Raw genomic sequence first — 18,235 nt, 5'->3', positions numbered from 1 at the left:
ATGTAAGTCTTTCCAGGTTTAAAAAAAGAAAACTTTAGCACTTATGCTAAAAAAAAAAATACAAAAATTGTCATAGAATCATCATTTTTAATGTAAAAAAGGATACATCTAAAACCTTTTTACCATGAGGAAACTTTCCCAGTAAATGCAAGAATTAAGGATGTCCCCTTTCCCAACTACTTGATATAGTTTAGAAATATTAGCAACTGTAGTAAGACAAGGGAGAAATTAAAGACAAGCTGAAAGGAAGAAAAATTTAAAATATGTGTACTTGTTATTGGATTTTGTAATTGAGATAGAAACTTAGACGAAGTAGCAGGATACAAAATAAACCCACCAAAATCAGTAGCATTTCTGCATAATAATAATAAAATCTAAAAGTAAAAAATAGAAGATTCTGATTTTAAAGAATTACATAATGCATAAAAATCTGGAAACAATGTTTAACACTTACATAAAAGCCATTGTTAATGAAATAAAGAAGGTCTTATGGTTAGACTGTTCCAATGTAAGTTATACTACCTAAATTAACAAATTTCATTCTATGCCAATCAAACTACCTGTGGGATACTTTATAGAGCTAGACAAAATAATAAAATTTGTTTTGATGGACATATTTCTTGGATGATGTTTTTCATGTTACTTCTAGAGCAGTTCATCAGTGGAAGTTTGCTAAAGCCAAATCATGCCCAGTATGTATCTCTTTTCCTTTGACTGACTTGCGTACTTAATTCTTTGGAGATTATGGATTGCCATTCTTTAGGCACATAGCTTGAGACATTACTGCCTCAATCTAAAAGTGTTGGTTTTAGCATCTATCTCCTCTGTGTGCTTGAGCTAGCCAAGCTGTGACTTATTTAATTCGATTTCTACTTCCTTGTTGGGGAGTATCCAAACATGCTTCCTTAATCATTAATAGGATAGTTTCTTCTAGTAACCTCAATAGTCCTTTTTATTATTTCTCTATCACTGTATTCCAAATTTTATCCTAAACATTGCTAGAATCTGGCTTAGTTGCTTTGCTTATCAAGCTTTCTGAAAAACTTGTTTTTCCTTCTTTAACTTTTTGCTTTATCAGAAGATATTATTCATAAGATTTTTCAATTGATTTCATATTCTTAATCTAGGGTTCTTCAACTTGTTTGTGTCATGGACCCCTTTGGCAGTCTGGTAAAGCCTATGGAACCCCTCCTCATAATAATGTTTTTAAATATATAATATTGTTATGAATATAATAGATATGCAAAGGAATATGCAAAAATATATAAAATAGATATGCAAAGGAAGTCCATTACATTGAAATATAGTGACCTTTCTATTTGTAAATGTACATATATATACATATATATATGTTGATGGTTTTTGTTTTTTTAAGTTTACAGGCTGCACACAAAGAACTGTTCTTATAAACCAATGTTACTTTTATCTCCCATATTATTCCACTTGGCAAGGTGATAGCAGTTTCTGACTTGTGTGGTTTCTAGACCCTTTGACATTTTCTTTTGTGGAATTTGTATACTATTTATGCTATTTCTTTAGGAATTAATTCAGTCCCTCATTAAAAAATTAAATGCCAACCATGTGTCAGGCATTGTGCTAAACACTAGGCATACAAAGAAAGGTAAAAGACAATCTGTGCTCTTAAGGAGTTCACAGAATAACAGTGGAGACAACATGCAAGCAATCATGTACAAATAAGCTGTATACAGAATGTATTGGAAATAATCAGCAGAGAGAAAGTAGTAGAATATTAAGGAGGGACAGGAAAGGCTTTCTGTAGAAGAAAGGACTTTAGGTAGAACTTGAAGAAAGCCAAGAGGTGGAAACAAGGAGGAAGAGAATACTAAACATGAAGCATAGCCTTTGAAGATGCGTGGAGTTGGGAGATGGAGTGTCCTGCTCAAGGAACAGCAAGGAGGCCAGTGTCACTGAATTGAAGAGTACATGGAGTGGTATAAGGTAGTGGTGTAAGAAGAATGGGAAGTTGGGGTGGGATGGGCAGGGCAGGTTGTGAAGAACTTTGAGTGTCAAACAGACATTTCTATAGTTAATTCTGGAGTTGATAGGAAGCCACTAGAAATTGTTGATTAGGAGGATGTGACATGGTCAGACCTGTCAGAATATCCCTTTAACAGCTGAATGGAGGATGGACTAGAATGGTGAGAGGCTTCTGACAGGCAGCCTAGCCAACAGGCTATTGCAATAGTCTAGGTGTGAGATGCTGAGACCCGGCATTAAGGGGGTAGCAATGTCAGGGGAGAGAAAGGGATGCATGTGAGAGATGTTAAGAAAGTAAAACTGACAGCTTTGGTAACAGATTAGATGAGGGGAGTTGAAAGGGAGTGAAGAGTTGAGGATGACACCTGGGTTGCAAGCCCGTGTGAGGGAGGATGGTGATGTCCTTCACAGTAATAAGAAAAGTTAGGAAGGGGAGAAGCTTTGAGGGGAGAGATAATGAGATCAGTTTTAGACTTGTTCAGATCTTCTAATTCAGTATGTCCAATGGGCAGTTGGAGATGGGAGATTGGAGGTCAGCAGAGAAGTTAGGTCTCTGTATAAATAGATTTAGTGATCATTGGCATGGAGATGATAATTGAATCTATGGAAGCTGATGAAATCACCAAGTGAAATAGTATGGAAGAGCCCAGAACAAATCCCTGTGTGATACCCATAATGGGAGGAGGGGACAGGCGGGGTGTTGACTTGAATGAAGATCAAGCAAAGGACAATGAGAAGGAGCAGACAGGTGGAAGAAAACCATTGTCACAGAAACCTAAAGAGAGGAGAGCATTAAGGAAAAGAGTCATTTCTTCAAGGGTCTTTTATGTTCCTAATTCCAACTTGTTTATTGTTTCTATCATATAAGAACATTTATAAAAGATGATGATTAGCTGAACTTCTCAACTTGTTTGGCTTCTAGACAAGAAAAATTAATTCAATTGTGTAAAAGTCAAGTACCACAGTGCTGAAAATAATCCTATACTGCTTTTCACAGAACTTTCCTAACCTTAATACTGTTTCTACCATCCCAAAAAAGAGCAAAGGGAATTAAGAAGGGAGTGCAGAATTTTGTGGGAAGATTAAACTCGGACAATCACAGAAACCAAAGATTTGAAAGCAACCTTGGCAGTCATTTAAGTACTATTTTGCTCCCAATTCAGGATTCCTCCCCCCCCCCCCCCCCAATTTTTTTTTTTTTTTTTTTTTTTTTTTGAAGACTGGGTCTGCCCATCTCGCCTATGCTGGAAATACAGGGTCTACTCACAGGTCCAAACCCATTTCCAATCAGCATGAGAATTCTGACCTGCTCTGCTTCCTATCTGTGGCATTTAACCCCTACATAGGAAACCAAGTTGTCTCCTGCTCCTAAAAACTCACCATATTAATGCTGAAATTAAGTGTGGACACTTGATCTGCAAAATTTTTGAAAGCGTTGGGTGATTTCATGTTGGGCTATACGCGGCTTTTTTTTTGTTTTTTTTTTTTTTTTGGTGGAACCTACATTCCCTTATTATTTGTATCCCAATATGGGTATTAATGGGCCAAAAAGTTTATAGAAATTTTAAAGCTTTGTTTCTAAATGTGATAACCTAAACTCCATCTTGATTAGAAGATCCCATTTTAAAGTATATTACCTTAAAATTAACATGTTGTTTATCATAGTTTCATTTTCCTTATTTCTCTGTTACAGAGCTACCCACAACCAGGGCTTCAGTACATCCAAGGGCAACAGATATTTACAGCTCACCCACAGGGTGTAGTAGTACAGCCAACAGCATCAGTGACTACGATAGTAGCAGCAGGGCAGCCTCAGCCCTTACAGCAGGTAAAAAATATTTTGCATGTATTTAATTTTTTCTCACTCATTGCTCACCGTGTTTCTATCAATTTTTCATTTTGGTTTCTCACAGATTTCTTAAGTATTCTTCATAGTACATTCTGTTTATTTTTGTTTCTTTAGTATATTTCGTATTGAGAGGTGTCACCAACACCTTACTCTTTATCTGTTTATTGGTACAGCTTTTAATCCCATTTCTTTGGTATTCTTTTATTTATTATTATTGTTGACCATTTCTTAGACTGTCATAGGTAGTAATTAGGTGAAAATGATGAGGACCTTTGGGGGAAGCATGACTCCTTAATCTGAGTAGTTGTGATAGAGAGGAAAGGAAATCTGAATGTAGTGACGTATACCCTTAGACTTTGAGAGAGTTTAAATAGTAAGAAGGTAAGGCAACGAAGAGTTTCTTAAAAGATTCATAAGAAACATAGATGGAATCCCATGGACTAAATTCTACAAGGGAAATTGGTCCTGGAGGGATGGAAAACTCTCAAAAAGGGAGTTCTGAAAACACAAAGAGTAATAATTTGAGACCATTGTGAATGTTATTCTTCAAATCACCATCCACAAGTATTGTACTTCCATTTTCATGAATTATGAAATTCCTTTATCTGTGTATAAACTCCTTTTCCTATTGCCTCACTCTTTTTTTTTTCTTCCTTTTTGGTGAGGTAGTTTGGAGTTAAGTGATTTGCCCAGGGTCACACAGCTAGTAAGTCAAGTATCTGAGGCTGGATTTGAACTCAGGTCCTCCTGACTCCAAGGCCAGAGCTCTGTCCACTGCACCATCTAGCTGCCCTTTGCCTCACTCTTCTAAACCTGCTATTCATCTTCACCTTGAGTGTCTATTCTTCTGCCTTTCAGAATCTTCCCCTACGCTATTTTACCTTTGCTCTGATTTCACATTGTTCTCTTCCCTGGTTTGACCCTGAAATAGTTGAATATTACAGACCTCTACTCCCCACTAATTCCTTGCTACTTTTTTCCAAGCTTAACCTAGTTCAACCTCTGGATTATTTCCACCAGCTTCTTTCTCTGCTATTGTTCCAAAGCAGGTAACGGATGCTTGGGAACACAACTGTGCTTAAGTAGAGTTATTCCTAATTTTTTTTTATCTAATCTCAATTTTTCCCTTATTTTAGCAGGCCAGTCCATTTACTCTTCCTTAATTTTTTTTAATCTCACTTCTGAAAGCGGTTACTTCAAAACCCTTCTCTCCTCAAGCCACTGACACTATCTCCTCCCCATACCCTGTCAGCAGATTTCATCTCTACTGAGTATAAAGGCTATTCACTGTGAGATCCTTCCTCTCTTGTACATCTCAAAACCTCTTGATGTCATCTCCCTTTCTTTCCTTTTTTTAGTCTCTGATAAAAAGGTGGTCTTCCTCATCAAAGCCAACCCTTTTACCCATGATCCTAGTCCCTCTGGTAGCCCACAATTATTTTCCCTTGCCCTCTTATTTTCAAGCTCTTCCTTTCTACTCTTAGAGTACAGTTACAACAGTGCCCCACGTCTTCCTCTCCTTCATAAGCCTTTAGTAAACCTGACCCTCCTTATCCCTCAAGGTATCATCCTATATCTCATCTCTTTACCAAAAGCTGTCTATTTTTGTTGCATTTATTTTTTTCTTCTCTCACTTCTCAGCCCTTTGCGCTTCTGATCTCGTCACTCAACTGTCAACAATCATTCCTTGTCAAATAAAGTGAGATTGCTATCAAGGGGAGAACATCAGGTTAAAATATAAGTTCATTTGTGAAATCTTACAGAAGGATGGTGTAAGATTGAGCATTATTATAAAACGTTGGGAAGATATGCACAAAACAAAACAAAAAAACCCAAGTTTAAAGAAAGACTGGCAAAAGACCTAATTTTAAAAGTCATTAGAAGGCCATTTAAGAATGAAACTGAAGGTAGGATAATAATTGGACCAAAAACTGGGGAAAAAAAATACGTGAAAATGATGCTGAAGAAAACAAAAATTTAAAAAGGAGCTGGATTAGACTAAGTATACAAAGAGGAACTTGAATCTGGACACAACACAGTTTTTAGGTTGTTGAAGGATCAACTCTCAGGGTATCTGAAAAAAAGTAGATGATATCAAAGGATTAAAAAAATCTCAGGTTATATGTATTTAAGTTGACCAAAAATATCACTCATTCCCACTACTTTCTGTATGTGTTTCTGAAAAGAGCTAGAAGAAATCACATCTTGTGAAGTTACGTAGAAATTTGTTGTCAAGCCTTAAACTGAGCCTAAACTTCAGTAAGCATTTGTTTTATTCTGACCTTGCCTTATAATTGCCTGAGAAAATAAGAGACTTATTTGCTGTAAGCTCCCTCTTCTGCCACTCTTCCCTCAAAACTCCCTGATATTTTCCCCTCCTCCTTACTCTTTTACTCTAGTTTCTCAAGCAATGGCCCTTCTCATGAAGACACTAACTCTGGTATATGCAGTCTTGATTTCATTTTTCTTTTCTTCTTCAATATATTGCTCCTCTCTCCTCCCTCCCCCCATCATCTCTTTTCCCTGTAATCTTCAGTCTTTCCCTTTGTATTGGTTTCTTCCCTGCTGCTTTCGAACATATCCAAGTCTTCTTATCCTTTAAAAAGAAAACAAAAAACAACACTAAATTTTAGGATCATTTTGCAGCACATATCCTTTATTTCTATCTTTCTGAGCCAAGTTCCTAGCAAAAACTGTTTATAGTTATTTCTTCTATTTTCTTACTCATTTCTCTACCTTTTCCAATCTGACTGGAACTGCTGTCTCCAAATTTACCGGCGATCTCTTAATTGCTATTTCTGGTAGTCTCTTTTTTTTTTTTTTTTTTTTTTTTTTTTTTTTTTATTTTTTTTTTTTTTTTTTCTTTTTTTTTTTTTTTTTTTTTTTTTTTTTTGGTTGTTGTTCTCAACTTATCTGTTGGATTTAACACTGTTGACCACAACTCTCCTTAACTGTAAGTGTTCTGAAGGGCTCTATTTTAGGCCTAACCCTATTTTTATTCTTTACTTCCTGCTTATTCTCCTGGTCTGCTTCACCTTTATACTGTCTGCCTTGTCTACCTAAAGGTGACCCCACCCTTAGGCCAACTTGGTAATTGTTGAATCTCTATCAGGAACTAATTTGTTTTGAGCAGCTTCAACCATGATGCTCACTTTCAATCCTACTTAGGCTCTGGTCTGCTCCTTCTCCAAACTGTCTCCTTTGACCCCCGCTCAGGTACCTGCCTTCCCTCTTCCTGCTATCTCTGCTTTCTAGTTCTGTTTTTTACTTTTTTGTTTTCTGGAAAATAGGAACTCATTGAGGGCAAGGACCATGTTTTTGCCTTTCTTTGTATTCCCAAAACTTAGAACAGTTCTTGGCATATAGTAAGCACTTAATAGAAATCAGTTGATAAACATTTATTAAGTGCCTACTTACTAATAGTTTAACTATCTAATCTCTATTCTTTCACTGGCTCCATGGGTTTTATTATAATCATTTCAGTAACAATGATTCTCATATCTATATATCCAGTCCTAGTCTCTCCCCTGGACTTCATTACCCTATCAGTAATTAGCTATGAGACATTTCGAATTGGAGACATTTCCAACTAAACATGTCTTAAGAGAGCTCATTATCTTCTCTTTCCCAGCCCACCTCTCTTCCACATTTCCCTATTTCTGTCTAAGATGCTAACATTCTTACATTCTTCCAGGTTTGTAATATTGAAATTATTCTCTTCTCCTCACCTCTTCCCTCATCTCTCATGTTAGTCCCCTTCTCACGTGGTCTCCACCTTATATTCAAGCCCTTATCATTTCCATCCTGATTGATTGCAGTGGCCTCCTTGGTTTTCCAAGTCTCTTGTCTTTTGCACTTTAGTTCTCCAAACAACTGCCAAAATGGTTTTCCTTAAGCACAGGTCTGGCCAAGTCACTCTCCTACTTAGAATGCTCCACTGCCTCCTTATTACCTCATCTGTTTTGGCTTTTAAATTCCTTTATGGTCTGGCCCCAAACTACCTTTCTACATTTGTTTTCCTTCTTCCTGTCTTTTGTAGTTTAGCTAAATTGGCTTTCTTTTTATTGCTTATTGATAATACTCCACTTCCCATCTCTCTCTGTGCTTTTTCACTAACCATATCTCATACCTGGAATTTGTTCTCTCCTTGCCTCCTTGTAAAATCCTTTACTTCCTTCAGGACTTGGCAAAAGCACCATCTACATAAAGACTTCACTATTCCCCCCAACTACTAGTGACCTCCCTCACTCACCTCACCTTATATGTATTTTGTATTTATGTACATATTGTCTCCTCCATAGAAAATATTAGCACCTTGAGGCAGGGACGATTTCATTTTTGTCTTTGTATCTCCTATGCCTACAACAATGTCTAGCAAATGGTATGTGCTTAATAAATGCTTTTTGATTAGTTTATTGAACTGTATACCAACTTTACCATTTATTAATTTTTATTCATTTATAGAGGACATTCCTAACAAATTGTCTTTTGGGAACAATATTTCACAGTAAAATACATCTTTATATTCATACATTTAACTGAAAGGTGCTGGTAATATGAGATTCCACTCTGCTTTTTATTTGACTATAAAAAAGCATCTGATGCAGTAGAACTAAATCTCACCTTAAAGACATTCCTCTAACAAGGTGTTTCCCAGACACATGTTAAATCATGCAGAATTCTTTAAAAGGACATAACAAAACTTTTTTTTTTATTCCTTTAGTTACTAATATTAAGCAGGACTTAAAAAAGAGATTATACTTGTCAGTAATGTTTGTCGCTCTTATGGAGCATCTCCATCATAGAGTCCCAGTCAAAGGACAATTCCCTGTAAATGATGAGGTCCCCCAGATTTTTTATTATTTATTTTGATATGTGTGACATTTTGGGGGTTGGTAACTAGAAGTTTTTAGAATCTATTAAATTAAATCTCTGATCAGTCAAGGAAGTTCAGTTATTAACTAAATCCACTGTTAATAGGGCATAAAGAAGATTTGTTATGTTGACCATTATACGGACAGACTATTAGAGCTTTTTACGGGTATGTGCATGTGTGTCTATCTTAGACCAACACTGCAATTAGAGAATGACTTGGTCCCAGTATTGAGTAGGCAGAGAATTATGAAGGGTTATATTGCATTTGGTAATTTGCGCACTTCTTTGACCCCAAACTTCTTCCTGAAACAAAAGTTTATTCTTTTCTTCTTGTGATGGTGTGTGGCTATAAGTTATAGAATAAAATAGTCTCAAAAGAATGGAATTGAGGATTATCTTATAGAATAATGGAGAAGCACAAGTAGAGCTTGAGCAGGCTGCAACATATTATGTTTGAGTAATTCAGGAGTGGTAGTTTGTAGTTTGTCAAAGAAATGTATGATTAAAAAAAAACAAATGGAGCTAGTAATGTAGTAATAGCAAGTTGTAACTATTAGTCTATATATTCCATTTGTTATCTAGATAATGTCAGGAGAACTCAAGAAATGCTCCTTGCCACTAACTCCCCTTTCCATTCGTTGAGTAGATTTATAGGAAGACGTGACCAAAATTGACAAAGAATGGATGGGTTTGGATGTGTTGCTGTCTGCGTTATTGGAGGGAAGATACAAAATAGTGAAAATATAAGTTTATATAGTACTATACAACATGTAAAAGAACACAGGAAAATGTTGGTTTTTATGTGCCACATTTCTACAAGTATTTGCTGAATGCCTGCTCTCTCAGCCCATTGCTAGGCAGTTAAAGATAAGAAATTCTAGACTGCACCTTCCCATAATATAGTTTATTGTAGTTGGGGTAACAACATTAACATATACATGAGACAGTTTGTGGGATAGAGTGTATGTGGTGTCTGTGTGTGTGTGTGTGTGTATACACACAAATATATACATATACACACATGCATATATACACATACAAGTTAAATTGTATAGAAGGACAGTAAGTAGGAGAGATCAACTTTGGCTTGAAGAATTAAGAAGTGCTTCCTCAGAGAGGAAAGTTGAGTTGGATTTGCAGGTATATTTGGGAGCCACATGTGAAAAAAACTCTGTAAGCAGAGACACAAAGACTTACCTATATATAGTCTCCAAACCTTATCTTGCTTAAATAATCAATTTTTAGTGATTATTTTATCTATTCTGCTTTCCCTCTTATGACAGTACTAATGACCACAAAAAAGCAAGAGGGGCAAGGATAGAGATGCTGTATGAGGATTAACCAAAGGAAGTGGAGATGTTGCATGTAGAGAAGAGACTACTTGGGGGCTTTTATGATTGTTTTCAGATAGGAGAGAGGAGTATTTTATTTTTCAGGCATTTCAAGTACCCTCTTTCTCCCCATTGAAGCCTTGCTTAAAGGAAAGACAAACAGTTAAGCAAAAGAAAGCTGATAAAGTGATAAAAATTTTAAATATGTGTGTGTTCATATTTCTTTTATGGTGGTGGAGGAGAGGTGTTTCATTATTTCTGAGGCCTTTTTTTTTTCCCCAGTTAAATAGATTTTGATTTGTTCTTGGTCATCTTTTCATTCACATTGTTGTATATGTCTTGGTTGTATTTATTTTTGGTCTATTTTATACAAATTTCATGTTTTTCTGAATTGTTGATATTTGTCCTTAATCCATAGTATAATAATCCATTGCGTTCATATGACCGTTTTTTCATCCCTTCTCAAATCAATGGACATTTCTAACTGTAAGCTACCACCAGTAATACTGTTAGGAATATTTTGATATTTATTAGACATTTATTTCTGTTATCAGTTTCCTTGGAGAGGAGGTCCTGTGATATTCAGAATGCGAGTGGATACTCACTTGTAACATAATACTGTAAAGAATTTTGTTGTGCCATGTATAGGTTGGACTAGATTACCTCTTAAGGTCCCTTCCAGCCGACATTCTTTGGTTTTGTGATTGTATTGATAACTCAGTGCTGATGAAATTTTAGAAAGAAATCTAAAGTGATTTCCCTCTTCCCCTGTTCATTCTTTTACACATAATGGTACCATTGTTCCCCTGGCTAAGTAAGCTTCTTGTTAAAATTTTTAGAATGTAAATAAGTCAAATAAAAAGCGCAATCTGTCGGTTGGCATTTGTACATTTTAATTGTTTGCTACAAAATGAAAGCGTTTTTTGTCCCTTTCACCCAGATAGGAGGTATATCACTGACCACAAATTCCTTTTGGCTTTTCTTAGCCAGAGTTAGTTGTGACAAATAATCTTCTGGATTTGCCACCACCTTCACCTCCTAAACCAAAAACCATCGTCTTGCCTCCCAACTGGAAAACAGCCCGAGATCCAGAGGGAAAGATCTACTATTACCATGTCATCACAAGGTAAAATCATGTTTGAGCCTTAGGTATAGTTTTTCTAATGTAACTGGCTAGTTGTTAACAGTTGCAGAATTTGGTCTTATGTTTGTCATTGCTTGGGCATCTGCTATTCCAGAGGCCTAAGTAGAATGACAATAGCTGATTTTTCAGGGTAATCAGCAACACACAGCCACCATAATGCAGACACCTTTGTTAAAGTAGTTCAGGAATTAGCAGTGACTTTATGTGAACTTGAAAGGACCAAATGAGATGATAATGCATTCAGTTCTCAACATTTGTGTATTTATGGCTTGTTTAAGCATCCATGAGATTTTATTAGTAACCTTATTTTCACTTTTGCTTTGGAAATCAGGCACATTTGTGGCTGTGCACAATAGAGAAAAAAATGAGAGGCACAATACACACAAGTTTGTGGGGTAGCTGGTAGTCTACTAGGTTCTGCTGTGCTCCCATAGTCTGAGACCCTTAAAGACTCTCAGTGGTGCACAAAGCAGACATCACTGATAGACTATTTCAAGCTGGTGTGTCCTTCATGGTCTCCATGCTATCCATCATCTGAAGGAGAGTGTCAGAGGTGATGTTGAGACCTTGCCAGTCTCAGCATCTTCCAACAGCAGTGATTGAAGTCCCAGCAACCTCACCCTTGGTTTTCAGAGGATAGCCACAGTAGAGAGGTTTACACCAGTATGATATGTGGCACAATACCCTTATACTGCCAACTGACAAAGTAGAAGGTAAGATTCAGGTTAAAAAATGTTTTAATTTTTAAGAATTTTATTTGCTGTACAGTATTTGCAGCACTGTAGATTTCATGTGTTATGAAAAGTGAATATTGTCTGAAATCAGTGTGTTGTTTTTTGTTTTTTGTTTTTTTTAATTGAGATGTTAGCAAAAAGGGGGTACAGAATTTTCGGGAATTACTAGCGAAAAAATGTTTTGCATGTTACCAGTTTTATTTTGTGTATTGCATGATTATTTCATGATTGGTGACCATGTTAAGAAAAATGTATGTGATGAGAATTTGTTTTGTTATAAAGAATTGTATGTAAAATAGTGTATTTTCAGCAATCTCTAGCAAAAAATGACAGTTTTTGGTGGTCACAGGAATATAACCACCTATTTTCCGTAGGTTCAGTGTATCAATATTCACGCTTTTTACTTTCCTGCCATTTTCTAAGAACGTTACCCCTGCAAAAGGTGAAAGTTGACTATATTTATAACCTTTAAAGTGCTTTCAAAGTGTCAGCTGTTTTTGTTTGCTATTGAGAGTGGTTTATGGTATAAAGGAACTAATCTTTGTTTTCATAAATTGGGCACTTTGTAAAAACAATTCCCCAGTGTTAAGTTACTTGTAGCTCATTGAAGGTAGTGCTTTTAAATTTGGCCTCAGTAGCAAACTTATCTAAAGCAGTAGTGGCCTTGACAGTTTTAACTAGAACCTCTTCCTTTACTGAAAGCAAGTCTGTATCACATTGGTCCCCATCAACTCACTTCTAAATTGTTGGAGTAGCCTCCTATTCAGTAAACTCCAGAGAGTCCCTGTTATCTCCAGAATCAAATATAGAATCCTCTGGCTTTTAAAACTTAATACCAACCCCTTCCTACCTTTCCAGTAATTTTATACCATGCTTCCCTCCACATACTGTGTGATACAGTGACACTCGCCTCCTTGTTGTTCCTCTTATTGGACAGTGCCATCTCCCAACTCCAGGCATTTCCCCTGTGCCTCCTCCTTATCTCCATCTCTTAGCTTCGCTGGCTTTTTTCAAGTCTCAGCTGAAATTCCATCTTTTATATGAAGTTTTTTCCAGTCCTTAATTTTAGTGCCTTCTCTCTGAGATTATCCGCATTTTATTCTGTCTTTATCTTGTTTGTACAAAGTTGCTTGCAAGTTGTCTCTCCTGTTAGACTGTGAGCTCCTTGAGAACAGGGACTGTTTTTTGCCTTTCTTCTATTAACTAAAAGTCAAAACTCTCCAAGACATGAGTAGTAACTTGATTTATTTCAAGACAAAAGGAACACTCATGTTGGAGCTACTTACACCAAGTACAAAGGAGCTTGTGATACAGGCACAGCCTTGGTATTTATGAATTAGAGCAAAAAGAGGAAGTCTTAGGGGAGAGAGAAAGGACCAGTCCCTTTCTAGAGGAAGAAAAAAGGGCAGAGAAAGGGAGGGGAGAGCATGAGGGAGCAGGATAGCAAGAGCAGCATTACTTTCCCTTGGGAACTGTTGGATCATGAAAATAGGATGGTCTGCTTATTTACAATGGTCACAGTTTATTGTTCAGGTGCAGACTGACTGGCACCTGTCCTATAGCTGGTTCAACTCTCAAGAGCACACTGAGAGTTCAGTTAGGATTGGAAGTAACAAATTATGTTAGCTAAGCGGGGGGGCCTTCATCCTGAGAAATAGGGTAACTCAGGAAAACAAGTGCAGGGGGCCCCTCTTCACTTTATTGCTGATTACAGCACAATGCCTAGAACATAGTAGGCACTTACTTAAATTCTTGATAACTTGACATATAGAGGAAATGGCCTTCTAAAGAAGGCCCATCTATTCTTTAGAAGAATGTGTACATTTTTCAGAATGCTCCTGCCCTAACCTCTTCATCTTGAAATTGAGTGTGCCGCTGACTAGATTAGCATTCTGAAATCTTGTTTAAAAAAAGAAGTTTTGATCTTTCATAAAAGCAAAATCATTATGATAAAGATGAAAAGTTATTAAACTGACCAACACTTGTTTTCTTTAATAATCTTTTCTGTACTTCTAAGTACCTTATGAACTTAGTCTTTAAAATATTATGTATAAATATTTTCTAGATTTAATTTTATTGTTTCCAGTTGCTCGCTCTTAGGCCTTCCTGCTTACCTCTAGCCCTTCTGTCTTTTTCAGTTCTGAAAATATCTGAACACTGTGGTAAAAATTATATAGCTATGCAACAATATTTGCTTGAGACAACTGGCTTTTCCTGAGCCCTTCATTTCGTGTGTAGGCTATGGAGACCTGAAGAATACCAGACCAAGAGCTCTTGACCCCAGACATCTATATCCTGCTTCTTTCTCTTTTAATCAAACCAAGGAGACCTTATCTTAACATACAGACTACATATACACACTGTATGTGACTGTCCCAATTAGCCAGTTAATGTCCAACCAGCTTTATTTCTAGCTTACTAAGCAAATAAAATAGATTAGACTAGAGGAATACTCTAAGAAGTATTGTTACTGGTAAGCAGATCTACTTGACTGTTTTTGTTTTTTCATGTTGTGTTGAATTGTGCTTATTGCTGAAGACCACTTAGGTTTTACACTTGTTTTCTTTTCTCTAAACAGTCACTATTCACCTATCTTTTTTCTAGGCAAACTCAGTGGGATCCTCCTACCTGGGAAAGCCCAGGAGATGAGGCTAACCTTGAACATGAGGCTGAAATGGACCTGGGAACACCAACTTATGATGAAAACCCCATGAAGGTGAGTATGGCCCCCTTTTTTTTTTTTTTAACATATTCACCAGAAGCCAAGTAGTCTGTCACTGCTCTCTTCACAAGAATAATAGTCCACAGTATCTCAGGATGTCTTTAAAAGATGCTATGGCTCTTATATAGTCTCATCTGAAAGTTATAGTCAGTGTTTGTTGAGTCCTGGTTCATTTACTGTTGTTCTGAAATGAAGTTAAACTGGTTACATAGTAGCCTCCACAAATGTGTAAGTCTGTAGTTTAAAGAAAGAAAAAAAAGAACCTCAGAATCCCATTTTGTGCACCGCCGTCACCTTTTCCCCTTCCCCCCTAGCCTTTTGGAAAAGAAAAGTCAAAAAAGTATGCATTCCTCCCTCCCCCTTTATATCTGATAGGAACACATGCAGAAACAGGAGAGGATTTGGGATTTTATGTGTTTTCAAATCAATATGTAAAATATACAGTAAAAAGAACTATACAATAACACTTTCCACTCATAAGATTGAAGATTAAAGGTTTTTGTTCTGTTCTGCTCCCAGAATAATGAATATTGTTAGGCATTTGACAGACAGATTTTGAAGAATGGGGAAGATGAAAAAAGTAAAATAAAGGAGAATCTGAATTCTTACCTGTTTGAGTTTTGTTAAGCACTAAAAATAAGTTTTTTTCCTCCTGCCATGTATTTTAATATTTGCTAGAGAGAGGGAAAAAGCAAGTTAAGAATAACTGCAATTTGATAAATTTCAGGTGAATCACTGCCAGTCATTTTACTACCGCACTATTTACCATTGGCTATTGTACTGCCATATTCTCTAAATTAAAATGCAAAGCACAACTTGTGTGGCACAAATTATATGAGATTATTTAGTTGTTTTAGTTATGTTTGACTCTTTGTGTCTCCATTTGGAGTTTTTTTGGCAATAATACTGGAGAGGTTTGCCGTTTCCTTTTCCAGCTCATTCCACAGATGAGGAACTGAGGCAAACGGGGTTAAGTGACATGCCCAGGGTCACACAGCTAGTAAGTGTCTGAGACTGGATTTGAGAGTGAGTCTTCCTGATTCCAAGTCCAATGTTCTATCTAGTGTGCCACCTAGCTGGCATTATTTAGGGTAGTTGGAAGTAAAATAGAACTTTTTTTTTCTTCTGTATCCTTTGGTTTTATTGGTTATAACTTTTTGGGGGTGGGGGGTTAGAATACAAAACAAAGATGCTTGGGAGGGAATTTCTTTTAGAGAAATTTGCCAAAGTTGTAGGTCCACATGTATAAAAAATGCAGGATATTTTCAACAGAATCTTATCCACAGAGCTGTAGCTAGCTTGTGTACTCCCTTGGCGTAGGATTTAAGTACTCATTACTTGAGTGCACATAAAATGGGGGGGAAATGAATTAATAAAGTTTTTACTTCATTCAACTGTAAATCTATTTGTTGTGCAGAAAATGACTGAAAGAATATATGAAATATGAAAGAATATCATATACATCCTCATAAATTATTTGTAATCCTAAATGAGCTCATATTTATAATAATAGTGAAAAATCATTGTGTCACCTAGTCTAATAATCCACCCTTTAGATCAGAACATTTAATTTTTACCTTGTAAATTATTTGAATTACCCTTACCTTATTCTTCTAGATTCCTGGCTAAGCAAGCAGCTCTGTCACTTAATTCCAAGGACTAGTCTTTTGGGAAAAGAAATCATAGTGTTGTCAATTAGTTATTTATGGAATTAAGACACTATGCTGAATATTGTAGTGAAGTATAGAAGTAAAAGTATTAAGATATATACTTGTCTTCAAAGAGTTTCTATCTATACAAAGAGATTCTAAAAATACATATGTAGTCATATATTAGTATGATATTTAACTTTGTTGTATACACTGTGTGCCAGCCTAGCTTATGTTTGGAAGAAGTCAGTGAGGCTTAGACAGGTTGACATTTTCACGAAGAAAGTAAAATTTTAAGTAGGCTCTGAAGAATAGATATTTTGAAAATTCCTGGAGTCGGGAGATGGAGTATCCTATATAAAAGCTTTTTCTGCATCTATTGATATAATCATAGGATTCTTGTTGTTTTTGTTATTGATATAATCAGTTATGTTAATAGTTTTCCTCATGTCAAACCATCCCTGCATTCCTGGCCCACAATGTGTATAATCTTTGTGATATATTATTATAGTCTCCTAGCTAGTGTTTTATTTAGGATTTTTACATTCATATTCGTTAGTGAAGTTGGTCTAATTTCTTTCTCTGTTTTTGCTCTTCCTGGTTTAGGATCAGCACCATATTTGTTTTATAAAAGGAGTTTGGTAAGGACTCCTTTGCCTATTATTCCAAATAATTTAATATTGGAATTAGTTGATCTTTAAATGTTCGGTAGAATTCACATGTAATTTCATCTGTTCCTGCTGCTTTTTTCTTAGGAAGATCATTTATAGCCTGTTCAATTTATTTTTCCAAAATAGATTTATTTATTCTATTTCCTTTTCTCTTAATCTAGGCAGTTTATATTTTTGTAAGTATTCTTCCATTTCACTTAAATTTATTGTTTAATTTATATATTATATGTTAAATTTATTGGCATATAATTGGACAGAATAACCCCTAATGCTTGAATTTCATATTCATTAGTGGTATATTCACCTTTTTCAGTTTTGATACTAGTGATTTGATTTTCTTTTTTTTTAACCATTAACAAATGGTTTATTCATTTTTTTAATAGAACCAATTCATTCATAGTTTTATTTATTCAGTGGTTTTCTTACATTCAGTTTTATTAATCTCACCTTTAATATTTAGGATTTCAAATTTAGTATTTAATTGGGGATTTTAAATTTGTTCTTTTTCCATTTTTTTAGTTGCATATTCAATTCATTGATCTGCTTAATTGATATAATCATTTAGAGATACAAATTTTCCTCTGATAATTGCTTTTGCCATATCTCATAGATTTTGGTATGGTTGTCTTATCATTCTTTTTGATAAAATTATTTCTGTGATTTAATTGTTAACCCCCTCATCTTATTTTAGTCTCCAATTAATTTTTAATTGTGTTTCCATGGTCCCTGAGTATAAGTTCTTTTGCATTGCAATCTGGAAAGAATGCATTTAGTTTTTCTGCATTTAACTACAAAGTTTTTATGCCCTAATATATGGTCAGTTTTTTTAAAGGTACTGTGTACTGCTGAGGAAAAGGTATATTCCTTTTTATTCCTACTCAGTTCTTTTCCCTATATGTATCTTAATCAGGTGTATCTGAGATTCTATTCCTCTCTTTGACTTCTTGTTGGTTTTTGGGTTAGATTTATCTGGTTCTGAGAGAGGAAGATTGAAGGCCGGCCCCCCTCCCCCCATCATCATTTTTCTGTCTAATTCTCCCTGCTCCCTGTAATTCATTTAGCTTTTCCTTTAAAAATTTGGATGCTTGTAGCGTTTGGTGCATGTGGGTCTAGTGTTGATTACTTAAATACTTTAGTATTGGTATATTTTAGTTTAGATTGACTTCATTATCTATGGTACTTTTTATCATAATGTAGTTTCCTTTTTGTTTGTTTGTTGTTTGTTGTTTGTTTTTTTTTTTTTTTTTTTTTTTTTTTTTTTT

General features: G+C 35.6%; 1 protein-coding gene across 1 annotated transcript in view; it reads left to right on the top strand.

Annotated features, from left to right (window-relative positions):
* The window catches only part of SETD2 (SET domain containing 2, histone lysine methyltransferase), a 142,714-nt gene that overhangs the window by 105,146 nt on the left and 19,333 nt on the right, over window positions 1-18,235 (top strand). Inside the window, exons 16-18 of the mRNA XM_027842146.1 lie at window positions 3,692-3,826; window positions 11,040-11,179; window positions 14,536-14,647. Coding sequence (XP_027697947.1) covers window positions 3,692-3,826; window positions 11,040-11,179; window positions 14,536-14,647 — 387 coding nt within the window. The remainder of the gene's footprint in view (window positions 1-3,691; window positions 3,827-11,039; window positions 11,180-14,535; window positions 14,648-18,235) is intronic.

This window comes from Vombatus ursinus, unplaced genomic scaffold, assembly GCF_900497805.2.
Source record: "Vombatus ursinus unplaced genomic scaffold, bare-nosed wombat genome assembly UNPS02014867.1, whole genome shotgun sequence".
Taxonomy (NCBI): Eukaryota; Metazoa; Chordata; class Mammalia; order Diprotodontia; family Vombatidae; genus Vombatus; species Vombatus ursinus.
The sequence above is the reverse complement of the archived record's forward strand: the minus strand, read 5'-3'. Positions and strand labels throughout refer to the sequence as shown.